This window comes from Myotis brandtii, unplaced genomic scaffold, assembly GCF_000412655.1.
Source record: "Myotis brandtii unplaced genomic scaffold, ASM41265v1 scaffold26, whole genome shotgun sequence".
Classification (NCBI taxonomy): Eukaryota; Metazoa; Chordata; class Mammalia; order Chiroptera; family Vespertilionidae; genus Myotis; species Myotis brandtii.
The window spans coordinates 2,463,338-2,482,316 of NW_005359880.1; the positions used below are offsets into that span (position 1 = coordinate 2,463,338).

The 18,979-nt window shown below is 37.7% G+C and overlaps 1 protein-coding gene across 1 annotated transcript in view; it reads left to right on the forward strand.

Moving 5' to 3' along the window:
* The window catches only part of IL23R (interleukin 23 receptor), a 68,835-nt gene that overhangs the window by 40,127 nt on the left and 9,729 nt on the right, over positions 1-18,979 (forward strand). Inside the window, exons 7-8 of the mRNA XM_005868041.2 lie at positions 2,040-2,196; positions 17,802-17,891. Coding sequence (XP_005868103.1) covers positions 2,040-2,196; positions 17,802-17,891 — 247 coding nt within the window. The remainder of the gene's footprint in view (positions 1-2,039; positions 2,197-17,801; positions 17,892-18,979) is intronic.

Here is an 18,979-nt window from a genome sequence, read left to right on the forward strand (position 1 = left end):
TTCTGTAAATTTTTTCTCTCTAATTTAGAATTCTGGCTATACTTTAGGGTACTTCCTCAAGAGGACTTATCTGTAAATGTAATGGCAAGAGACATATTAGAGAATAACAATTCCCTTCTAAGAGAAACTATGTTAACTTAAAAAACCATTGAAACCTGTAAAGAATTTTTGTGAGTTTATTTGAGCCAAACTTTTGACATATGCCGGAAGCAACAACAAATTGAGATAATGCTCCGGAGAATGGCGGGTTACATCTGTATTTATACATTGCAATCAAAGGAAAGGGACATAAATGGGTTACATGAAATCCATTGGTGATAGACTAGAGAGACAGGAGAAAGCAAAACAGGGAAACCCTTGGGATTGGATAAAAAGTAAAATGATAGACACATACTTAGGTGGGTGTAGGAACAATTAACATAACAATGAAGGATTTGTGGTATCTGTCCTGGAGCCCAGGCACATTAGGTTGTGCCCCAAGGGGTCCAGAAAAGGGGAAGTTACAAGTTACCCAGACATTTCAAGGGTATGTTATTATAGATGCAAAAAGACAGATAGGCTCAGTTAAGGTAAAGGTTGACCTTGTCAGTGAAGATCCGGGCCTAGGACGTAACTGCTTACCATAACTGCTTTTAGTTAAAGTTTCATTTCAGACCATCCTTTGTGGTTACTTTAGGCCTCTGAGTTTGCAAGACTGCCATGAAGGCCTTTCCCGAGCGTATTAGGTTAGCATGTGGCCCCTTTCATCCACACTAATATGAAGAAGAATACAGTTGAAAGTCAAACTTTTGGCACAAATAAAATGTCTCCTGGAACCCAGGAGACCCCAGGGGTCACCAGTCATGTTTACATAGCAGAAAATTCCATAGAGACATATTTTCAATGCATTGCAAATTTTAAAGATTTATGTTAAGATTATTATTATTTTTTTAAAGATTGGGTCTTAACAGAAGAATCCCTAAATGAGGTTGCTATCTTGCTCTTAAAAAAAAAAAAAAGCATCTTGATAGTTCCAACTTTCTCTTTCATGAGTGTTCAGTAACTGTTTTCTCCCAGCTGCTGCATAAATGCATTTTTAGACATATTTTATGTCTACCTTTTAATCATGCTTCACTTCTTCAGTAAATCCCTTATCACAACATACTAACGGTGCTGTATAAGTGATTTCTCTCTCCCATCTGAAGCAGCTTGTTCAGGGGTCATTTTTCATTACATTTTGTAGCAGGTTGCAGTGCCCCAGAAAATGATTTTTAAGTTTATACCTCAGCTATTTTCTTGCTTATCTTCCATTGGATTTTTACAGTTCAACTTCCTTAAATGTTTCATTTCATTTTCTCACTCATACATATACATAACAGGTCTTACAGAATCTGCATAAATTTGCAATAAGGACCAATTTAACAGTTTAGCTTATGAGTAATTTTTTCTAAAAGTCATCATTAGCAAGTGAAATTATATAACCATTCGTGAATAATTATTGATCTAAATATCCAACTGCAAAGAGTGAGAGAGAGAGAGAACTGAAATCAAACAATTGCTATTAGGTCCCCCATTTCTTCTACCCCATTATAATCAGCTATTTCAAAATTAAGAATATATTACATTTGGACTTTCTTGAAATTTAAAATCTTGAGACAGTTATCAAATACAATGTGTACTTCATTTTAAAACGAAATATATTTTTACTGATTTCAGAGAGAGAAAGGGAGAGGGAGAGACAGATAGAAAAACCAATGATGAGAGCGAATTGATCGGCTGCCTCCTGCACACCCACACTGGGGATCAAGCCCGCAACCCACAACAGGGCATGTCAACAACTGAGTCACACCGGCTGGGCTGTACTTAATTTTTAATGTTAAATAACATGTATTTAATTATTTATGGCCATGTTTTACCTAAAATACCCTATTCCTCTTGGTTTTCCCAGGCTCTGGAAGAGTGCCTGAAATATAATAGGTACTCCACGCATTTCTGCTAAATTGAATAATTGTTTTAAAAGCACATTGTATCATTTCATTATTGTTATTCATCCATTTTAGGTTAAGGAATTTGACACCAATTTTACATATGTGCAACAGTCAACATTCTATTTGGAGCCAAATACCAAATATGTATTTCAAGTGAGATGTCGAGAAACAGGTAAAAGCTACTGGCAGTCCTGGAGTTCACCCTTTTTTCATAAAACACCTGAAACAGGTGAGTGTATCTATATATTTAATCGCTTAGGCTTTTCTTTTGACCTCTATCTCTCTTCTAATTATATACATTTTTTTTTTCTTCTTGATGTCTATCAAAGTTGACAAAAGGATTCTAGGGCAGGTGGTAATACTTTCATTGTCATCTTGCTTTGATTTTTGTGGAGGCTGACTACAATTTATGCAATGGTTCTCGAACATTCCTGGGCCTAAAAACCAATGCACACCACCTGGTGTGCATGTTCACCATCCCTCTTTCACAGGTCTCAGGTAGCGGGAGTTGGGGGGATGCTCAAGTGTCAGCATTGCTTACAAACATCCTGGGTGATTGTGAGGCAGATAATAACCTCAGGCCTTGTTTTGAAAAAAAGACATTACTCAGAGTTACATTCAATTCTTTAGGTCTGATAAAATATATTCTTCAAAAACAGACACAAATCAAATCATATCAATAAGTATTGATTACCTACTATATGCAAAACAATCCGAAAGAGTTAAAGCACTTAACTATGAAATTATTTAATTCTATTCTCAATAAAATTTAGCTAAGCTGTTGTTTATATTTAGCTATTTCTCTGCTCTTAATATTACTAGTTTAATATTCTAGGCATTTACATGTCATTTAATAAAATCGTAGCCAAATAGATTTCAATTGTAAGCATACAATAAAATGACCCTATTGTAATTATCATAATATTTGATAATTGCCCCATTATCCTAAAGATGTCTCTCTAGTATAGGTAGCTTATACACTAGATTTATTTTTTTCTTTTCAGAACAGAAAAACTTAATTATAATCACACTATTGTTAATATCATCTTTATTATAATATAGCATCTTATAATTGTGTTTTATGTTTTCAAAGCAGTTTAACATTCATTATAAATATTGGTGACCAACCAGCACGTAGAGAAAGCCCAGACCCAAAGACTGGTTTAAAAGTTCTCCTGGCGCCCCCTAAAGCCCAAATTTTAGAAACACATTTTAAAAAATCATACAAAATTTTTTGAATGACAGTTGACATACATTACTAAATCATTTTCAGGTGTACACTTCAGTGATTAGACATTACATAACTTACTGAGTGATCATCTGATAAATCTCACACCCATCTGACACCATACATAGTTACTAGAATTTTATTGACTATATTCCCTATGCTGTACTTTATATCTCCATGATTATTCTGTAACAACCAATTTGTACTTTTTAATACCTTCACCTTTTTTTCCCATCCCCTCGACCCTCCCTCCCATCTAGCAACTGTCAAAATGTTCTCTGTATCTATGAGTCTGTTTCTGTTCTGCTTGTTCATTTATTTTGGTTTTTTAGATTCAGTTGCTGGTAGATATGTATTTATTGCAATTTTATTGTTCATAATTTTAATCTTTTTTTCCTTCTTCTTAAAGAGACCCTTTAACATTTCATATAACAACTGGTTTGGTGGTGATGAACACCTTTAACTTTTTCTTATCTGGGAAGCTCTTTATCTGCCCCTCATTCTAAATAATACCTTTAATGAATAGAGTAATCTCTGTTGTAAGGTCCTTGTTCTTTATCACTTTGAATATTTCTTGCCACTTTCTTTTGGCCTGCAAAGTTTGTTGAGAAATCAGATGGCAGTCTTTATGGGAGCTCCTTTGTAGGTAACTAACTGCTTTTCTCCTACTGCTTTTAAGATTCTCTCTTTGTCTTTAATCTTTTGCATTTTAACTATGATGTGCCTTGGTGTGGGCCTTTTTGGGGTCATCTTATTTGGGACTCTCTGCACTTGCTGGACTTGTATTTCCTTCACCAAGTTAGGGAAGTTTTCTGTTATTATTTTTTCAAATAGGTTTTCAATTTCTTGCTCTCTCTGTTTTCCTTCCAGTACCCCATGATGTGAATGTTGGTACGCTTGAAGTTGTCCCAGAAGCTCTTGACACTATCTTCATTTTTTTGGATTCTTTTTTCTTTTTGCTGTTCTGATTGGGTGTTTTTTTTGCTTCCTTATATTCCAAGTCACTGATTTGATTCTCAGCTTCCTCTACTCTACCACTGATTCTCTATAAATAATTGTTCATTTCAGTTAATGTATCCTTCATTTATGAAGTTCTCACTAAATTCATTGAGCATCCTTATAACCAGTGTTTTGAATTCTGCATCTAGAATATGGCTTGTCTCCATTTGGTTTATTTATTTTTCTGGAGGTTTGTTCTGTTCTTTCATTTGGAACATGTTTCTTTGTCTCCTCATTTTGGCTGCTTCCCTGTTTGTTTCTATGTGTTAGGTAGAGCTGCTACCCCTCCTTGTCTTGGAAGAGTGGCCTAATGTAATCAATGTTCTGTAGGGTTCAGTGGCACAGCCTCCCCTATCACCCAAGCTGGCATTCGAGATGGGCCCTACTCCCTGTGTGAGTTGTGTATACCCTCCTATTGTAGTTGAGCTTTGATTGCTTTTGGCATGTCAATGGGAGGAATTTACCCCTAATACCAATTGGCTACAAAGATTGGTGGAGACTACAATGGAGAAACTGCTGTGTAGGGGCTGACCCTATGCAGCAGGACCCACTTCAGTGGGGCTTTGGTGTCATATGAGTCTGTCTCTAGTGTGTCACTTATGAAGGTGGTTGGGTGGTGCTCTGGAATGGTCTGAAGATAAAAACTGGGTGTACTGGATCCAGGGTCTCTCACGAGGTGCAGACTAAGGTCGGCCATTGTTTCTGCTCTGCCTGGGGCCACCGGGCATGAACTATAGAGTGGCCTGCAGGTGGCTGCTACTTATGCTGAGCTTAGCAAGGGTGGGCAAACTTTTTGACTCGAGGGCCACAATGGGTTCTTAAACTGGACCGGAGGGCCGGAACAAAAGCATGGATGGAGTGTTTGTGTGAACTAATATAAATTCAAAGTAAACATCATTACATAAAAGGGTACAGTCTTTTTTTTTTCTCAGAGGGAGTGAGTCTGAGTAAGTCCGTGTGCAAACCCTTTAAGAGGAACTGCCTAGGACGCCAGGAGCTTCCATCTCCCTCAGCCTCAATTCCCACTAGTTTTTACAGCCAGAAGTTGTGGGGACTTCTCTTCCTGGCATTGGAACTCTGGTGTGGAGCTGGGACCCCTTGCTCCTCAGGGGATACCTCTGCAGCTTAGATATCCCTTCCAATTTTTTAAAAATATATTTTACTGATTTTACAGAGAGGAAGGGAGAGGGATAGAGAGTTAGAAACATCGATGAGAGAGAAACATTGATCAGCTGCCTCCTGCACACCTCCGCCTCTTTTTCACTCACCCACAATCCCCTCTGTTTAACACAGCCAGAAGTTATGGGGATTCTCTTCCTGGCACTGGAACCCTGGGCTGAGGGACCTGGTGTGGGGATAGAATTTCTTACTTCTCAGGGAAAACCTCTGCAGCTGAGATATCCCTTCCAATTTTTAAACACCACATGTGGTTGTGGAACCATCCCTCTTACTAGTTTCAATGTGGCTTCTTCTTTAATTTCCTAGTTGTAGGACTTCCATTAAGCCAGATTTCAGACAGTTCTGAATGATGGTTGTTTTGTAGTTTAGTTGTAATTTTGATGTGGAAACACTTTATTAAGGGAATCATTTGCAATACCAAGTCTCTTTTTTAAAAGTTAGTTTTTAATTGAAAATATTCTGCCTTAAGTTGATATTGTTAAAAATTCTTAGGACTTTAGATGCCATTTATAATAGTCATAATTTAATTGGTAACCAAATTATTTTTAAATGAAATGTTAAATTGTCTAACAAGATTATTCAAATTGATAACTAACATATACTTAGCACTTACAAAGTACTACTATGCATAATCTTGTTTGATTTTTACATCAGCCATATTTGGCAATGTAATTGGCACCATTTTACAAGTGAAAAAGTGAGGTATGATTTTCTAAATCACACATTGCTAGTGAGTAATAGCGCCTAAACTAGAACACACATTTTCTTACCAATAGCCTTCAGCAATCTCATCAATTTCTTTAACCAATTACATCAAAGTAGAGGAGCAGTTTACTAAAATATTCTACAAGTTAAGTACAGGACCACAAATTTTCTTCTTTAAAAGTAAAGGTTTTAAACCTTACATCGAAAGAATAGGAACATCACAACTACCTTGCAACAAGCCTATATTTAAAGTATAGTATTGGTTTCTATTGGGGGAGGGAAGGAGGATCACTTGAGGCAAAAGTACGTTAAAATCAAATATCCCTGAAAACTTGCATCTGTAAAAATTTAACATGTTAGTTAAGAGGAAACATAAACTTCTTTTGGTACAAATTCCTGTCTAAAACACATTAAATGAGAAACAGTGAAAGTGTGTTAGGGAAAGTGATAATATTAAATCTTTTTGAAAATGTATCTCTTTTTTTCTATTTGAAAAAGCAAGGTAAGTCTATTGTACTATATAACCTAAAAATCACTGTTGTGTACATTTTAGTGGATTCAACATTAATTCTTTTCTTTGCACATATTTTTAAATGATAAAAACTATAGTGTGTATACTGTTCAAATACAGTTCTTATTTTAAAAACTACTTAATGGCTGCACAGCATTCTAATTTATAGATGTATAATAATATATTTAATCATTTCCCTATTTTAACAATATGTAGGTTATTGCATTTTTTCCCATTATCAATAAATTTCTTTGACTAGGCTTTGCATATAAACTCTCCTTTGGCCTTTAGGTCTTATTGGCTCAAGAGTTAAGCACATTTTAAGATGCTTGTTGCAAACTGTCAAATTGCTCATTAGTAAATCTTTAATATCAGTTGCTTTTTAAAAGGTATTCATGAAAAGTTACTCATTTAGTCACTCATGTTCATTTGGACCCTACCAGGCACCAGGCACTTGATAGATGCTTGCAGAACCTCAGTGAGCAGAGACAAAGATCCCTTAATTCTAGAGAAGACAGTCAATAAAAAAGCATAACAAACCCTAACCAGTTTGGCTCAGTGGATAGAGCGTCGGCCTGCGGACTCAAGGGTCCCAGGTTTGATTCTGGTCAAGGGCATGTACCTTGGTTGCAGGCATATCCCCAGTAGGGAGTGTGCAGGAGGCAGCTGATCGATGTTTCTCTCACATTGATGTTTCTAACTCTCTATCCCTCTCCCTTCCTCTCTGTAAAAATTCAATACGATATATTTTTTAAAAAAGCATAACAAAACAGTAACGTACATAGCACTATGAATAAAGATATAAATAAAAGCAGTAAGAAGGAAACCTCATAACTGAAGTTTCAATTATTTCACAATTGAAAAAAATAATTCCTATTACTTTAAGTTGACCAACTTGTTTGATAATGGGGCTTTTTGAGCAGCCAAACATTCCCAGTAATTAAAAGTTTATTTATATATGAAGAAACACAGGCCAGGCAGTAATGCTCCCTCTATGCAGGAATTTCCTATTTTGTTTGCTAAAATTATGTGTGGATAACTGAACTGATTAATCTCAAAACAATGTGTTTTCCCCAGGCCTATAACTTCATACGTGAAAGGTTTTAAGCCAGCCCTGCTCTTTGTTCTTGTGCACACCTTTGAAATACTAGAAGTAATACCCCTCGAAGGTGGCATGAACCCTAATGAGAGCACATAACCTTGTTAATTAACCTGTAATCCAATTCCCGCCTTGCTTTCTCCTCCTCCATGTACATTTCTTTATTCATTTTAAATGTATTTTAAAAAGCTGCAAAACTGTTATTCCCAGGAGCATTTGAGATCATACTCAGGAAATAAACTCTTTCAAATAAACTCTTATGAAAATTGTAAAAAACAAAAAAACCCAACAAACACACACAAGAAAACACACACACACACACACACACACACACACACACACACACACACACAAAATGTGTTTTCAAAATTCTGCCCAGATGGCACTGCAGGGCAAACCATGAAGTAGGTATGGCCCCTAACATTCCTCTCTATCACTTTCCCTCTGGATACTGCCTTTCCTTAACCTTTGAAAACCTGGTCTCCAAAAGAAATCAAACAAACTCATTTATTGCGAGGGTTAAATGATTTATTATTCTCTTTTCCTTCCTCAGAGTATTTAGACTTTACTGGAAAACAAAGCCTTACAATAAAAAAGAAAAAACAAGAAATTAATCTCAGAATATAATATCAGGCTTTAGCAAACACACAGGAGACGTTTCTCTGGGTTAGAAACTCATGTTTTTCTATGCTATTAATAGCAAAAGCTTAATTAAGTGACTGAATGCAGGGTGACTTCAGGACAAGCTATAATAATAAAAGGGTAATATGCTAATTAGACTAGACAGCCGAATGACCTTCTGGACATCCTTCCAGACGACCTTCCGGATGAGTCGGGGCTGTGAGGGCTGAGCCCCTTGCACGAATTTCGTGCATCAGGCCTCTAGTACATAATAATAGCTAACACTTATTGGATGCTTTCTATGTGTTGGGCACTATGATAAGCATTTTACATATGAATTGCCCTTTACTCATCACTACAGGAGTGTAATTATTATTCCAATTGTGCAGTTAAAAAAGATATGAGACACAGGGAGATTGCACAGTTTTGTCAACTGTTACAAAGCTGGTGAATGGTAGAGTCAGGGCCTAACGCAGGCTGTGGGGTTCTAGCACCTGCATGACAGCTCTGCTGTCTCCTTCCCAGGAGATCTAGGAGGGCCCTGTGTCAGCACCCCCTCAGCCACCGAACCAAATCCTCCTCCACACATTAGCTAACAATAAAACTATGCCAACAGCACTTCATTTTAAGTGTCATGCTTGTTATGAAAATTCAAACACATGAGAAAAGAGTGAACCATAATTTGATATCAATTATTTCTACTTTGGCATGAATACAAGGTGTGGAAGCAGTCTTGGGTTAAGGTGATGAGAATGAAACTGCAGGACTCCAGGAACCTTGGGATAGGGCAGCCTGAGATGAGGAAAAGTTGGCTTTGGCCAAGACAGGACCACCACAGGGCAATTCGTGTTTTTCCAGCTGGTCCTGATTCAATGAAGGGTCTAGAACGCAGTGCTTCCCAGAGTGGGGTCTGTGGACCACCTGTATTAGAAATGCTTGGGAAATTAGTTCACAGTCAGATTCCTCAGCCTCTAGCCAAGTGATATTTCTGCAGTAAAGTGTAAGAACCACTGCACCTAGAGGTTAGAGACACACCCTCTAAGAGGGACAAGTGCCTCAAACAACAATGTTGGGTGTGGGCAGGATATATAGACAGAACTGAGCAGAATTAAACAGTGCATTAAAAAGACCGTACACCACTATCAAGTGGGGTTTATTCCTGGCATGCAAGAATGGTTTAACATGCCAGCCGGCCTGGCTCAGCGGTTGAGTGTCGACCTATGAACCAGGAGGTCATGTGCATTTCCCAGTCAGGGCATATTCCTGGGTTGCAGCCTTGATCCCCAGTGTGGGGCGTGCAGGAGGCAGCCGATCAATGATTCTCTCTCATCATTGATGTTTCTATCTCTCTCCTCCTTCCTCTCTGAAGCCGATAAAAATTAAAAATAAACAAAAAAGAATGGTTCATCATATGCAAATCAATAAATGTGATACACCACATTACCAAAATAAAGAATAAAATCATATGATTGTGTTAATAGATGCAGAAAAAGCTTTTGACAAAATTCAACATCCTTTCATGGTAAAAGCTCTCAACAAATTATGTATAGAAAGAATGTAGCTCAACATAATAAAGGTCATTTATGACAAACCCACAGCTAACATCATACTCAATAATAAGACGTTAAAAGCTTTTCCTCTATGATCAGGAACAAGACAAGGATGCCCATGCTCACCACTTCTATTAACACAGTATTAAAAGTCCAAATCAGGGCAATTAGGCAAGAAAAAGAAATTTTTTAAAATATGCAAATTGGGGGAAAAGTAAAACTGTCTCTTTTTAGCAGATGACATGATCTCATATACAGAAAACCCTAAAGTCTCCACCAAACATTATTAGAACTAATAAACAAATTCAGTAGTTTCAAGATAACAAATCAATATAACCAAAAAAAGAAAATCAGTTGCACTTCTATATACTAAGAAGGAACTATTGAAAAGAGAAATTAAGAAAAAATCTCAGTTACAATAGCACCAAAAACAACAATATACTTAAGATTAATTTAACCAAGAAAACGAAAGACATATCCATGGAAAACTACGAGACATTGATGAAATAAATTGAAAAAGACACAAATAAACATGACATTCCATGTTCCTGGACTGGAAGACTCTGCATTAGCAGTGGTTTGGGAGGGGGCAGAAAAGGATTGGCTCTGAGGACCTCAGGCCATTATCGCTTGTACTATCTGGTCACCTCTGCGTCCTCTTCCTCCTGCCCACTGTTTCCTGAGTCACTAACCACCCCAGCCCACTTCAGGGGCCCGGAATCCCCAGAAACAGGGAGGCGAGACCATTGCTCCAGTGAACCATCCCTCTGCCTAGACCCTGCCCTCAGGATGTGAGGTTTCAGCTGAGGCTCTGAGAGCCAGTGAGGGCTGTTGAAGTTGGAGCTTCTAGACCACCCACCTGGAGAGCTATAAAAATTCCTGCTGTCCCTATGCAGAACCCAGAACCGAAAGAGCCCCAGAGGGGAAAAGATAATTTGTCAGCATAGAAAACCAACACTGAAAATGTGAAAGGCAATTCCCTAAATTCACTACCACTGATGTAAAAAAGGTGAAAAGAGGACTTCCAGGCAGGAGTGTTGTCAATGCGGTACTGTAATACAGACGCCTTTGTAAAGGAGAAAAGGCGCAGGCTCTGTAATCTCTTTAATGACAAGTCAGAGGCCCGAGGGAAGGGCAGTCACATTTCATAATGACTAATTAACTTGCTTGAATTGCTACTTGCAGTAGAAAAGTTTCCCAGAGATATCATATTCTTCTTTTTAATTTTTTGACAATTCTCCAAAGGAAGGCAAGTATGAGCAAGATATTAAACCACATTGTGTTTTGTTCCCACAAAACACTATTGGTCATTGCATTACCAATGACTCCATAAAGATTCTCATTAAATTTTCAGGACTTTTAGGGACTAAAAGAAAAAAAACAAACAAATGTTATATCAATGCAACTAAATATAGGTGATATTTAATATAATGAAATTAGGGGGTATTGGCACATAGAATGTAGTTTTCTTATATTTTTGTTGATTTCAGAGAGGAAGGTAGAGGGAGAAATAGAAACATCATTGATCAGTTGTCTCCTGCACGCCCCCTACTGGGGAATGAGCCGCTACCTGGGCAGGTGCCCTGACTGGGAATTGAACCGTGATCTCCCGGTCCATAGGACAACCATTGAACCACACTGGCTGGGCAGAATGTACTTTTCAAAAATTCTGCTGTTTGTAATTAGAGATTTCTGATTAATTCATATTGAGATGGATTATAAATTTGTAGATTCATTTACTAAACTGGGTTAAACAGATACACAATGTTCCTTAACATACTAATCATTTTAGACTCTTCATCTGCATTTATTTCTTCTTCTTCTAATAAACCACCAGAGTTCTATAGCATTAAAAAAAATAAATTAAAAAACCCCTAAAAAATGCTTCACAATCTCTCTGAAGTTTGCAACCCACTGATAGAGGCTAAAAATTATGCTTTTCCATGAGGAAGTAATAATCTCCTGTATTAGTTTCCTGTTGCTGGTGTAACAAGTTATCACAAACGTAGTAGCTTAGAACAATTCAAATGTATTATTTTACAGTTCGGGAGGTGAGAAATCCAAAATCAGTAGCATTGGGCTGAAAACAAAGTATCAGCAGGGCTGTGTTACTTCTGGAGGCTTTAAGAGAGACCAGTTTCATTGCCTTTTCCAGTTCTAGAGCCTGCTTGCATTTCTTGGCTTGTGGCCCCATCTTAAAGCCAGAAGCATAGCATCTCCCAATCTCTTTCTCTGACTCTCCTGCCTTCTTTTTATAAAGACCTTGTGATTTCATTGGACCCACCCATAATTTCCCCATCTCAAGTCCCTTTTGCAATAAAAGGTAATCTATTCAAAGGTTCTGGGGATTAGGACATGGACATCTTTGGGGGATCATTATTTGCCCAGCTATGTCTTCTCACCTATCCACCCACTATCTACTATTGCAATTTCTTCCTATTCATTGTGGAGGTGCAAGCAAGAGAAATAAAATCTGGTTCTTTTAAGTAGAAAGAGAATTATTAGGAAGATAGAAATTAGGAGAAAGGCTGGCAAAATGGTCACAAGCAAGATCCAAGGGACGTTAGAGCCAGAACCACAACCAAAATGTTGGCCTCAGAAGAACTGCCTGCCCTGTGCCCTGGAGACGCCTGCTGTCACCAGACCTTGGATATAGCTGCTGCACGCTTATTGGATTCCTAGTGATTTCCTGGAGCTGTGTGTCCTGTACAAGTTGGGGGAGGAGGGCATCTGATGAGCCAGGCTTAGGTCATCTACTTAATGCTTGACTGAGGCTCGACTGGAAAGCCCTACCTGCCTCTTACTTATTTTAGGATGCCCACAAAGAAGTATGTCCCAGTGCTGGGCAACTACAAAAATGGCAAATGTTCACTAGACTCTTCAGACTCAAGAAGTAGGTACATGCTGTACTTGAGAGCAAGGCTGCACTTTTGAAGACTCTTAAATCACTGAGTAAAACTTGGAAGTTGCTCATTCCTACATATAAAGTTTTGCTACACTCTGACATCAGACCTTCACCTCTATGTGGTCTTCACTTAAGAAAATTTCCTGGGTGGCTGTTGCTTTTAACCTTTCCCTCTTCTTACTCTTTCTCTTTAACAATACGAGTGCCATACATATATCCATTGCCTTCTTCTCCCTCTATGTACCAAGTACTTACAAGCTAGGAATATAGGCATGAAGATAACCTCTGGAATATGTCTAGGCACACCCTTCTATCCTTAATATGCAAGGATGATACTGTAACCCATGAGATGATTCATTGTTTGACTTGTTTTTCAAGGTGTGGTAATGAGTTTGTTCTGACATATCCTTTTCTCTGCCTTGAGTGTCTTGTGCCTGTTTGGTATGTCTGGCCATTGCCTTTTGCTTTGCCAATGACCTGAACTAGAGTCAAATCTCTACTCATGGCCCAATAATGTTGAATTCCAACCATGGGGCTAAAATTAGCCTGGGGAGATAACACTTAAATGCTGTGAAGCAGCTGAGCTTATTAGGAGAAGGAGATTAGAAAGAAACTAAAAAGAGATGTTTATGTTTTAAGAAAAGAAGGGTTGAAAAAAATTCCAATCATTTGAAAAACACACCCTTTGTCTCTTTTTATATGACTCCTTTTTTTGAATACTGATATCTAGAACCTTCTGAGAGAAAGGTCTAGAAAGGTCCTTGTGTCAGCTCTGGTCAAAGCCTTTATGATGCAGACCTTGGTTAGTGCTGACAGCAAGATTGGCAAGGGTAAAAGTAAATAAAGGAACCTTATAAATGTCCATAACCTTTGGTCCAGCAATTCCACTTACAGAAATCTAGTCTCAGGAAATAAACAGAGATACGGAAAGAAGATTTGTGTACAATGATATTTATCCAAAAGCTAATTATAATAGTAAGGATTTGGAATGCAATCTAAAAGTTCAATAATAGCAGTAGCAAACACTTACTAATCTTTTAATTTGCATAAGGCATGGTGCCAAGTGAATTATATGAACTATCTCATCAAATCTCACAAGTGAAGTACTATTATTATCCAATTTTATAAATGAAGAAACTGAGTCACAGAGAGGTTAAGCAACTTGCCCAGAGCCATGCAACTCCAAGTAGTGGGTCCAGACTTGAAGTGAGTTTTGTCTGAATTCAAAGCTGGTGCCTGACACCATCGCCATTCCTCAATAGGGGAATGACTAAACAAATACAGTAGCAACATGATGAAATATTACATTGTCATTACTAGGATGGTTTTGAACAATTTTTAATAAAATGAGGAAATGTTCATGATACAATATTTAATGAAAAAGAGAAACAGTAAAGACTACTAGGGTACAGATATACACAAAGGATTGTTAACAAATATAAAAACAATTGTTTCCTGTTTGGGAACAAATATAAAACAGTATTTTCTTTTCTATACTCATACTTTTCAAGCAGCCTACAAGTAGGATGCATTGTTTGTACAATAAAGGAAAATAGTTGGTTTTCAGAAAAAAATAACTCTTGGCTGGAATGTTCTATGAATCAGTGCTAAATGGGTTAGCCCAACCGTAACCCATTGTGGTGGGGTTCAGAGCCCTAATGGCCAGCCCCCGGAGGAGCAGTGGCTAAGTCTCAGCATGGGAGGGGCCGCTTTCAGGGCTGGCTGAGCCTTCCCATCCTGAGCCATCCTGCGGCAGAAGTGAGGTGATGAACAAATGCGGCCAGTGACCAGCAACACTGTCAGAACTGGATGAAAATTTTCACTCTGCAACTTCTGCCTATGTGACTGTGGGCAAGTCATTTACCCTTTTTTACACCTTTGTTTCCTCATCCACAAAATAAGGACAATAGCGCTATGCACCTGATTAAGTTGTTGTTGAGGATGAAATGAGAGGAGGTAGGTAAAGTGTAGTACATCGCTTAAAAGGAATAACAAAGCACCCTTTGCCCCTTGGGGGACGGGGTAGAGGGAAGGGCTGAGGAGACTGATTTGACATCATCCATAAGAAACAGATGGAATACATTATTGCTAAAACCAAATCCCTTTCAGCAGATTTTATTAAATTATGCTGGTATTTGGTGAGCCAAAATAAATGTAGTTATGTTTCTAGTTTTGGCCAAGTATAAGAAACTACATTTTTTTGTTTTTTGCAACCACTGTACATTTCCTATGAACATACTGTCTTCTATAAGATTAACTCTAGTATCCAATATCAGTGCACATAAGTTATATAATTTTTTTTTTATCAAAGTAGAGATAGCCCTAGCTGGTTTGGCTCAGTGGATAGAGCGTTGGCCTGCGGACTGAAGGGTCCTGGGTTCGATTCCGGTCAAGGGCATGTACCATGGTTGCGGGCACATCCCCAGTAGGGGGTGTGCAGGAGGCAGCTGATTGATGTTTCTCTCTTATCAATGTTTCTAACTCTCTATCCCTCTCCCTTCCTCTCTGCAAAAATCAATAAAATATATTTTTTTAAAAAGTAGAGATAATTTGGGTTTTCTGAGTATACTCAAGTATGTACTGTGAGAGTAATAGGCATAATTTAATAATCCGTTGCAGGGACAGAATTGTCTCGTTATGGATATGACATGGCAGACATTAAATAAATAATAAAAATACCACAAGGCTTTTCTGGCACATTAGACAATACACTGATAATTACAGCTGATATAAATAGTTTTTCAGTCATAAAAGCTTTGTGTGTACATCATTCTGTGTTTGTAAATGTTTTTGTATGTTAAAATACTTGAAAATACTATAAATTACTAATAGCAAGTAGGTTATGGGGATGGGATTAGAGATGATTCTTTTTCTTTCCTTTTTATTTTCCCTGTTCAAATTATTTTCTCTTATTATAGTTACTGCTTTTATAATGAAAAATGATTAAGTATTATTTAAGAAATGACCTAACCACTTGGTGGCGGTATGCCATGAAGAATATAGTCTATATGGCTTCAATGCAGTCCTACACTAAAAAATTTTGCCATTGGCTTGATTTCTTCTACAACATTCTTGTTTATAACTTGTTTTACTTCAGCTATCCAATTGTGAAATTGCTCTCTGATAATTAAGCCTCTTTTTAAAATGACTTTAATTTAATCTAATTTAAATGAATGAACCTGGTAGATTTGAAACTATGATGACAAAGGACCCAAGAGGAAAACTGTGTTTATTCTCTATTAGGGCTAATAAAGACCTAGTCAGATATGAAAATTATTGTTATATGATGCAAATCATAGGCTTAGAACCATTTTCAGGATTGTCTTCTGTCAGCTGGGTGGATAGTGTCCTTGAAGTCACCTCTGACAGCTTTTAATGATCAGTTTCATTGTCAAATAACCACCTGTACTTATACAAAAGAATTACACTAACCTGTGTTAAAAGCCAACAGCAATATATATTCTTAAATATCAATGCTAATTTTAAAATAATGAAAATGAAAAGAAATCCAGCAACATATGCTATAAACCCATGGTTTTGCCATATTGAAAATTGTATCACATTTTAATGTTATATTTCTCTTTAAAATTTCAAATTAATGTAGATGCAGACTCCTGCATGGGCTCCCCGAGAATGAACAGAAGCTTATGAAATACTAATTTAGATGAATAAACCTGGCCGTTGGGCATGGGGCAGAACCTTGCTCCCTCACAGTTTTATGGAACCACAAACCTGGAAACAAAAGACTTAATGAAGCATTGTGAAGCCGAAGGGAATTTCTGATTTGTCACAATTCACAGTGAAACATTCCCCTCTTGCTGTGGAGAAGCCAGAATAAAAACACGGGAAAGATCTTTTGGCTTTTCTAATATTTTCATCTTCTAAAGTGCCCTACCCATTGTTCTTAGAAAACTGCTCTTCAATGGAGCTTGTGCTGGCACCCAGATCAGCCCTTTTCGAACATTTCCAAAGACCCATAGGAACCTTTGTATTGGAACTCTATGATATTTTTCCTCAAAGAGAGTTGTCTGGGCCACGTAGCTTGTTTTATTCAAGTGTGTCATGTCTCGGTGGCAGCTAAGGACACCACAAGTTGTGATTCCCCCTGGCTCCAAAGTACTTTTTTTTAAAGAAGAATTTGAACTCTGAAATCAGAACGAATAATGGGGCTTGAGGCACGCCTGGGGATCCAGGGCTTAGAACCATTTTTACCATTCTCTTCTGTCAGCCGGGAGAATCATGTCCTTAAAGTCACCTCTGGCAGCTTTTAATTATCAGGAGGGAAGAGATGGGTAAGGAAGCTCCAGGACTCTTGAATTCAGACTTGAAAGCGAGTTCGAAGCCAAGGTTGCTCACCCCACCCTGGTCCGAAGCTTTCATTAGTAGTGTCCTGACAACCTTTATGACCAGCTGGGGCTGGCCAAGATCCTTGCCAGTGGAAAGGAGCAGGGGGAGGTCATTAGTGGCATTCCTCCCCTGTGTTACAACCTCAGAGTGTCTGCTAATCAAAACTGGGCTTCCTCTACGGTGGCTAGAGGCTGTTCACTAACAGCATCTCACAGATTGTGCAAAGGCAAAAGTGACACATGTTGGAGGCTCGCAAGGAAGCCTGAATTTTATTGCATAAAATAAATAAATTTTTTTATTGCATAAATAAATAAATTTTATTTCGTCTATTGGAAGGAATAAAGTAGAGACCAGTTATTGTACATTTTTTTCTGGCTCAGTGAAAGAAATAAAGCTCCTTGGTATTTGCTGCCTAGAAGCCTCATCAAATTAGCAGACACACCTTGAAGTGTTATAAACCCTAAGTAGTTTCTACTGTTGTTTTTTTTTTCCTCCTTTGGGATTTACCCAATTAAATAACAAGAAGAAGAAAAGACATAGTTGAAGGCCTTTGAGTTTATTCCATCGTTTAAGCCTATTAAAGTTACTGACTTACTTTCATCATCTCCAAACGAGTAAAGAAACTCTTAGGAAATTGGGTAACCTGAGTGTAAGATATAAAAAGCTAACGCTATTTTCTTTTTCTTTAAGTTCCCCTGGTCACACTGAAATCATTCCAACATGACACTCGGAATTCTGGGCTTCAAGTTGCTTCCATCTTTAAAGGACACCTCACTTCTGGTAAGAAAACGCAATGTGGGTTTTTATAGTGGTTTTTAACGAATCATTTATTTGAATTCTCCCAACTGAAAAATTGTGTCAGGCATACCTTTCTTGATAAGAAGATTGCCCATATGCTTTCTATAGGAAAATAATCAACAAAGATCTCCTTAAAATTGAATTTAAGGAGTGGTGGATGTAGGTGGATTTTACCAGCTTTTGCTCCATGTTGAATATGTTTTCATTTTAATTGGTGCTAGGGCTCAAGACCCCAAAATGTTTTTCTAAAACATTTCCATTATTTCAGTGTCTACCATGTAGTAGGATTTTTATATACATCATCTTTTTTAATCTTCAAAATACCTGGTGAGATAAGTGTTACATATATATTTTTTGGTTGGGAACACTAAAGTTCAGGGAGGTTGAGGAACTTGTGTCATTTCACATTAGGTGACAGACTAAAATTCAAATCCTATTTTTCAAATTCTGAAGTCTTTCATACAATCAAGATCTTATTTTATTTGTTAGTATGACTCAAGATTTTTCCATTGATGAGCATAGCTAAATATTTTAGGCATAAAAAGATATTAGATCAGGTTGTAGGTTGTGCAATGGGCAAATACAACTCTAAATAGAAATTTCAAATTAAAAAACTGTAGGCATGACTATTTCACTACTGACCATGGATAGACCATTTTTCTCCTTGCATAGAAATCTAACAGGAATAGCATAAAAAATTTTTGCAGATTATATTAACAATTTTTTGGACTTTTGTTTACTTATTTAACAATTACTTATTAAGCAACTACTATGTGCCAGGCACTGTTCTGGGTGCTAGGGCATCAGCAGTGAAAAAAGTGAACAAAGCCCCTGTCTTTTGTTGTTATTGATCCTCACCCGAGGCTTTTTTTCCATTGATTTCCAGAGAAAGTGGAATAGAGTGGGGGGGGGTGGGCAGGGAGGGAGGGGAGAGAGAGAGAGAGAGAGAGATCAGCAGTGAAAGTGAACAAAGCCCCTGTCTTTTGTTGTTATTGATCCTCACCCGAGGCTTTTTTTCCATTGATTTCCAGAGAAAGTGGAGGAGAGTGGGGGGGGGTGGGCAGGGAGGA